The following is an 8,070-nucleotide window of genomic DNA, read 5'->3' on the forward strand; positions in this document are numbered from 1 at the left end:
CACATTCCAAAAGTAAGCAGACAAGAGATTTAAACTGAATAATCTTACGGTGACTCAATAATTACATAAATGATTCATGATTTTCCTTGCAAGTGCTCTGAGGGCATGCATTTCATTTTTCGTTGTTCTGTTCTGCTAAAGTAACAGTCATGTTTTAATAGGAACGGGAATATAACCCTGTCGGGGCAGTGGTGAGAAAAACATGTTTTTCTGGTGTAGAGTTTACATCTTGGGGGCTAATGTCACACAATTAATGGTTGACTGGGACTAAAGCTGTACCTTGGCACATTTGGACAAGTTTAATGGTTATTAACTCAAAAGATAAGATGTTATTATAAAAATAGAAGTAGAAAACCCTAGCTAAGTTAATATTCATAAAATTTTAAGCATTTGTTTTAGGCAATATTCAATATATCAAACATTAATTTTAAAGCTACATATAAGGTAACATAAACACAAGACATTGATCAAATCAAAAAGGTATCAGATTCTATGACCACTAGACCGTATTGCCTGAATTACCATTCTCTGACTATAGACAGATATATACCCTCATTACAAAGGTGCACATATATATATATATATATATATATATATATGTTTTTATTAGAAAAATAACATTTCTTTAGAGATTTCATATAGTAAATCAAATTAGGACTATATGTAAGGATTTAGTCAGCTTCAGTCTCCTTAAGGACCACTTGGAACATCCTTTGCTTGTTTCAGAGACAGACCTGTAGAGGGAAAAAAATAAAAGAAAATACATTCAACAAGGCATCAATAGAGCTGACTATCAAAAGGGGACAGTGGGATTTAGTGCTGTCTTTTACTGTACAAACGTTTGCCACAGAAACTCACCAACTAAACTATAAATATTTTTGAAGAAAATTATCAATCTCCACACTGCTCAAGGCTTGAAAGGATATTTTTGCCTACAAAAAATGATCAATAAATATTTATGTAATGAGAGAGAAGGAACAAAAGAAGGAAGGATGGGAAAAACGAAGAGGGGACTCTTGTTTTTTGCATATCTTCTTTATCAAGAATTAATTATTTACTACAATAAACCCAAGCTAACTCATTTATTGTATTAATTCCTACCACCCTTAAACATAATTCTCTCTGGGTCCTGATTAGACTTGTTTAGTTCATGCACTGATCCTAACGATTAATTGTCAGTCAGAATTTTGGTAAGTTTATTGTCAATTTTATATCCTGTTCATGCTTTTTTCTCCGTAAGTTGCTTATTGGTAAACTACACTATTTGCCTCCCACAACAGTGTTATGCTGTTTTCTGGTATATTTCCAAATCCATTTATTACATATGAATGACCAGAATGACAGTGTTTCTAGGAGCTCTTGGACTGAAGAGCAATATGCCATGCTAAGAACATTTGAAAAACAACAGGACCATGGTAGTTGAAGACCAAACGGTAGTCATTCTGTGGAAGACAGATGTAAACAGACAGAAACATAGAGAAGAAATCTGGAAGGACTCAGATCTTAGAGCAAGGAAAGACAGGACTCTTTTTGTCGGCATTTTCAAACAAAAGGTCTTAATGATTTTTATAATTTGTATTATATCTGTTCATTATGGAAATATAGAAACAAAATAATTATTGTACTACAAAATACAATCATTGATGACATTTTTGTTTATAACCACATAGATTATAGTTGATAAATGTGAATTTATTGCATATGTATCTTATTATATACATAACAAAAATTAGTTTACATTTAATATTCTTTCCTATGAATTTATCTTTTTAAAATACAAATATTGGGGAAAAAACTTCCACATCAGAATATATATGTGTGTGTGTGTGAATATGTTCAGTAATAAACGCGTACTAACAAATCACAGTTCTCCAGTATATAAGGTGTATAAATTTAAAATTAACTTCTATTGCTGGAAATTATATGGCTTCTATTTTTATATGTTTTCCACATCTACAATAAGAATATTGCCATGTTTTATAGTATAAAATTTTCATGTTTTATTTAAAACATATGGAGATGAATATACTATTATGATAGCTAAATAAAATTCATTGAAAAGACTTTCTTCAAGTTATTTCCTAATATGGAATTCATAAGTCAGCGAGTGGCTAGGGCAGAACAAAACCAAATGAACAACCATGGGACACAGAGAGCTCCCTTTTCTAGGATCCACAGTAACTCTAGATGGCCACTTGTAAGGGGTATTGAGAGAGGGGGTCATCCATGGGTGAGGAGAGGGGTAGAATATTCCAAAGTTCTTCGCAGTTTTCATTTGGTTCTCTCTGACATGTGGAAAGGAAACAGTTGTGAATTTTGTTATCTCCTTTAAAAGTCTGGTTTGATGAATAGCTTCATAGATGCAGTTATGAGATGTTGGAACTCAGTGGCATCATAGAGTCTAGCATAGTTGGGAAACATGTTTCCAGCCTGTAAATATCTGTATTCTAGATCTAGATTCTGTAAGTTATTGATTCATCCACGAACAGAGGATGGAGAGAATGGGAGGGAAGACAAGGGAGAGCAAGGGAAGGGAAAGGAAAGAAAGGTGAGGGCAGGAGAGGGTAGGGGGAGTGGGATGGAAGGGTAGGGAAGGAAAGAGAAGGGAAGAAAGACAATATCAGGTCCTTGACACAGACATTTTTCTCATGAAATCATGGGAAATATGTATTTTAAACCATCTGAGCTACAAACAGTTGCAGAGAATACCCACAATTACCTACTGTTGACATTAAGTGCCCTGAGCAAACATACCAGAGTAGCTCAGGGTAGGACAAGAAGAGCATGGGACACAAAGAAGATCAGCAGAACCTGTACAATTGAGAGCAAAGAGGTAATGTACTTGATCTAGACCAGAAATGCTGTTTTCTCTTGCCTTAGCCTGTTTCTCGAGGCAAAATTAACCACAATAGATATCAAACTTCCATCTGCAGTATGTGCAGAATGATAGGTGTTTGGTAGCCGCTTGGCAGTGAGTAGCTTATCATTCCATAATTCCATTCCTTTCAATTTTAAAGTTTCATTCATTCTTAAATAAAGAATAGAGAAAAATGCCTCCCTAAGTTATATTCACGACCCTTATCTATACTGCAGTCACAACCCTGAGGCTCAGTTTTAGCTAGACAGATGGTCCACTGAATAACTATGTGTACCATATTATTATGCTACAAAATGTAGAAAAAGTCATTGTCCCGAAGCTGGAGGTTTACACATGATAGTGTAAAAAGACATATACACCACGTTTATAACCAAAAGTACACAATATTGCATGCTCAGTGGAATATCACTGAATGGAGTCAGGAGGCAGAAGGGGAGAGAGAGTGAGTGAATCTGAAGGAAGAATAAAGCAGTACCTGCTGGCTGGGATGATTGGACATGATTATTTTATTTCAAAAAAGTATGTGTGGGGAGGGAAAATGAAGGAAAAGCAGGTCATAAAAGGAAAAATGCACATATTTTAAAGAGAAAGAAAATGAAAAAAAAATACAAAAATCCTAGTCATCTCTAGGAATGCTTGTCCTAGGTTTAATATAGATGATCCATCAACCATTTTGTTCATTGCTCTAAGAATTATGGACGGCACTATACCATATCTGCTTTTTGAAAGATCAAATGCCCAACCCAACTGTGTATTAAAATCCTTAGAAGTGCCACAGTGAAAAGTTTGACATTCATCAAAACTATTCAAAAGTCCTTTTTTTTTTTTTCATGGGGCATTCGTTGTAAAGAATGATATTAAGGGCTATGGTAATAGGTCAATGGGTATTGATGTGGTATTATGAGGGCCAAAGTTTGAATCCTCAGCACCCATGTAAGTGTCACATGGACATAATGGCCCAGCTACAATCCTATCCCAGTGTATGTGACATAAGGACAGGAGGTTCCTGGGGCAAGCTGGCTTTTTAACTTAGCTGAGCACATGAACTCTGGATTGGAGGAAGAGGCCCTGCCTCAATATAAAGGTGGAGAGTGACTGAGAAACAGATACTGACCTTGGGTTTCCATACACAGACCTATCTATGCACACATATCCACACATATGTGTGTCCCCCCCCACTCACCAGATGTATTTACAACCAAATTAGAAGTAATTTTATTACACATCCATTGGTAAGTGCTGCTTCAGCTAGAGTGCAGAAGACATTGGCATTCTGTAATTTCACATAACTTATTAGTGAACTTATAAAGCATGGGTTGTATCTTCACCAGACTTGGGTTCTTCTCACAGGTGTGATCATAAGGAAGTTAACATTTCCCATCATTCACAAAGGAGGGCAATACACAGAACATCTCTGGAGTATCACTCAGAAATGGGTATTTAGAATTTATTTTTATAGTTTTCATACTCATTTGATTTGGAGTTATCAAAGACATTTGGCTTGAAATGGGAGTCATTTCAGAAATTGATAATGGGCAATGCTGGAGAATGTGGCATATTTTCAGAAATATTCCACATGGTAGGGTTTAGATAGAATCATGATGTGAGTGCTTACTAGAACTGGAGATATTAAAGGTTCTGAGAAGTAACCATCCAATTTCTCATTAAATTTACTTAATAGACATGTTAATTGTCAATGCACTGGTATCTATAACGTAAATATTTAATGAATACTTGTAGTGTAAAATAGGAGTATAAAGACTACATTTTTCCTAGTGGGCCTTTTAAATAGATAAAAGCAATGAATGAGTTATCTATAAATGGCAAAACTTAAAGAGATCTTTTTAATTGCTAACAAGGGATGATTTTCTGTGTTCTACTATAAAAGAGAATGTCACCTTTAATTTACGTCTCTGAACGCAAAGAAAAACCACGTCTTCAGTCTGAACAATGTTTAATTATACTAAAGATGATATACAGTTCTGAGATATTTAGTCAACATTTCACAAGTCATTTTGAAGGAATTTGGCAGCATGTTTTGAACAGTTGTTCTACTTTTAATAGCTTGCTAAGAGACAGAAGACATGCCTGATGTAATTACTAAGCAATATTTATTTTATTCTGTCAAATATCTAATTTTTATGTTTATCATATATGCCTCCCTTAATTTTCTGGATGACTTTGCTCATAGATAATAATTTGGAACACAATGTAAATATAATGAAATCAAGTTGAAATTTCTATTAAAACCAGATTTCTTGCCCAAATGTATTAGTGTCTCCTTTTCTTTCACTCTTGCTTTCCTTTTCTTGGCTTTCCACATGCTACCTAATACACAGTGGAAATTATTACTCTCTTTATGCTGTGTATATGCATATTTCTTTCACCCTATAGTTTTTTATCTTGTGCTATGATTTGAATGTGAAATGTCCTTTATGGTTGAACATTCTATTCCCTAGCTGATGGGTGACATTGCTTTCAGAGACTGTGGAATCTTAGGGAGGCAGAGTCCAATGGGAGGAAGTACGTCATTAGACATGGCCCTTGAGGTGTTATGCTCTCAGTCCACTTCCTGTGTTGTCTCTGCTTCCTGGACTATGGTAACATGAGGAGTCCCAGTCCTATGCTTGTCACAGTAAATTCCATAGTGCCTTCCCTTACATAACAAACTGTCCCCTCCCAAACTATGAACAGAAATAAAGCCCTCCTTTTTAAAATTGATACTTGTCAGGTTTTTTGTTATAATGATGAGAAAGGTACAGCTGGTATAGAGGTAGAGAAATTCTCCAGTGAGCTCAAGACCTTAGATCAGCCTAGGATACAAATTGTTCATTGTGTGTTCTTGTGAAGAAAATACTTTTAAAAATTTTATCTACAAAACCAGAGTAATAATACATATTGTCTTGGTTACTTTTTATTCCTGTGACAAAACGCCAAGACCAAGTCAACTTTTAAATAGAAACATTTAATATGGGGGTTTAGGTTCCAGGGTTAGTAGAGTCTGTAACCCTTCTGGTGGGAGCATGGCGGCAGGCAGGCAGACACTGGAACACTAGCTGAGACCTTGCAGCTGATTGAGGAGTAAGAGGTGACAGGGTAGGAGGAGGAGTGGGAGGATGGGGTGAGGAGGGAAAGTCCTGTGGACTTTTGAAATCTCAAAACCAACCCCAAGTACACACCTCCTTCAACAAGGCCACACCTCCTGTTCCTCCAACTGGGGACTAAATAATCAAACATATAAGCCAATGGATGTCGTGTTCATTCAAACCACCACACACATTAAGTTTCTAGAATGATTAAAAGAGATTTTAATATGGCAAATAACAACTATAGTTTAATAACTGTCATTTTCTCGCATCTCCCCCCTTTAAAAGGTGTATGTGATTTTCTTGAAAGCCTTAAAATGTCAAAGATTTTAAGGTGAAATGGCATGTTGTAGTGTTAAATATATTCTTCAAATATACTCTGTGGGTCTATTTTATACTAGGCTATGTGACAGCTTTTCTAATTTACTATTAAATTAAGCCTCTATCAGAATGCTTGCTAACTCTTTCAAAAACAAAGATTTATTATGTTTCATCTATAGGGTTCTGGGCTTAAACCTTGCATTCTACCTCTGAGGTCACTATACTTTAAACAGTTAGTATCTACAGATGAGCAAGAACACAGATCATTGTCTTTCTGAGCTGGAGATATTTTAATCATCATATTTTTCAATTCATCTATTTTTTACAAAAATCATCTTTACTTAGGATTGTATAAAATGGCATTGTGTATTTGTACCACATTTCCATTATTTCTATCAGACGGACATCTAGGCTTGTTCCATTTCTTGACTGTGGTGAACAGAGTAACTATGAGCATGGGTGTGCAATATGGCTAGAATGGTATCAGGTGGGTTATATGGAAGTTTTACTTTCAGCATTTTTTAAAATTAAATTTGTTCATTTAGTTTACATTCTGACTGTATTTTCTCCTTCTATGCCTTTCCTCTACCTTCCCTCTGCCTTTCCCCTCCAAACTTCTCTGTTTCTGTTCAGAAAGAGGCAGAAATTGTTCCCATGGTGTCAACAAAACAAGGCATATCAAATTGAGTTAGGACTAAGCTCTGTCCTTGTGATAAGGTTGGAAAAGGCAAGCCAGTATGAGGAATAGGTCTCCAAGGGCCAGTCAAAGCGTTAGGGAGAGGTCCTGATCCCACAGCTAGGAATCCCACAAGTATCCAAGCTATACAACTGTAACATATATGCATTCCATTCCATGCAGTCTCCCTAGCTGTTGGTCTAGACTCCATGAGCTCCTTGAGTCCAGGTTATGCCTGTGGATTCCCTTGTAATGACCTTGATTCCCCCAGCTCATACAATCTTCCCTTCCTCTCTTCAACAGGACCCTCCAAGTACTTCTCGGTATTCAACTGTGGATATCTTCATCCGTTTTCATTAGTTACTGAATGAAGGCTCTCTGATGACTATTGGGGTAGCTACCAATCTGATTACAGGAGATGGCCAGTTCAGCTACCTACCCACTATTGCTAGGAGTCTTCTTATCTGGGGCTATCCTTATAGATTCCTGGAACTTCCTCTTGTACCAGATTTCTACCTAATTCAAGATGTTCCCCATATCAAGACATCTCTTTAGTACTCTCCCCTCTATCTGCTCCAGAGACTGATCCCTCAAATCCCCATCCTCACTGTCCCCCCAGTCTACTCAGGAGATCTCTTCTATCTCCCCTTCCCGGGAAAATCCATGCATTCACTTTTGGGTTCTTCTTGTTACCTAACATCTCTGTGTCTGTGGAGTGTAGCGTGGTTATCCATTACTTTACAGCTAACATCCACTTAGAAGTTAATACATACTATGTTTGTCTTTCTGGGTCTGGGTTACCTCATTCAGGATGATTTTTTTCCCTATTTCCACCCATTTGCCTTCAAATTTCCTGATGTTATTTTTTTTAACAGATGAATAATACTCCATTGTGTAAATGTGCTACATTTTCTTTATCCATTCTCCAGTTGAGGAGCATGCAAGTTCTAGCTATTACAAAGAATGATACTGGGGGCTGGAGAGATGGCTCAGTGGTTAAGAGCATTGCCTGCTCTTCCAAAGGTTCTGAGTTCAATTCCCAGCAACCACATGGTGGCTCACAACCATCTGTAATGAGGTCTGGTGCCCTCTTCTGGCCTGCAGGCATA

The 8,070-nt window shown here is 36.7% G+C and overlaps 1 protein-coding gene across 1 annotated transcript in view; it reads right to left on the reverse strand.

The window, feature by feature from the left end:
- Nucleotides 1-663: 663 nt before the first annotated feature.
- LG5H8orf34 (linkage group 5 C8orf34 homolog) overlaps nucleotides 664-8,070 on the reverse strand; it is a 381,926-nt gene continuing 374,519 nt past the window's right edge. Inside the window, exon 14 of the mRNA XM_026786802.1 lies at nucleotides 664-734. Within this exon, the coding sequence (XP_026642603.1) occupies nucleotides 691-734 (44 nt within the window). The 3' untranslated portion in view covers nucleotides 664-690. The remainder of the gene's footprint in view (nucleotides 735-8,070) is intronic.

This window comes from Microtus ochrogaster, linkage group LG5, assembly GCF_000317375.1.
Source record: "Microtus ochrogaster isolate Prairie Vole_2 linkage group LG5, MicOch1.0, whole genome shotgun sequence".
Classification (NCBI taxonomy): Eukaryota; Metazoa; Chordata; class Mammalia; order Rodentia; family Cricetidae; genus Microtus; species Microtus ochrogaster.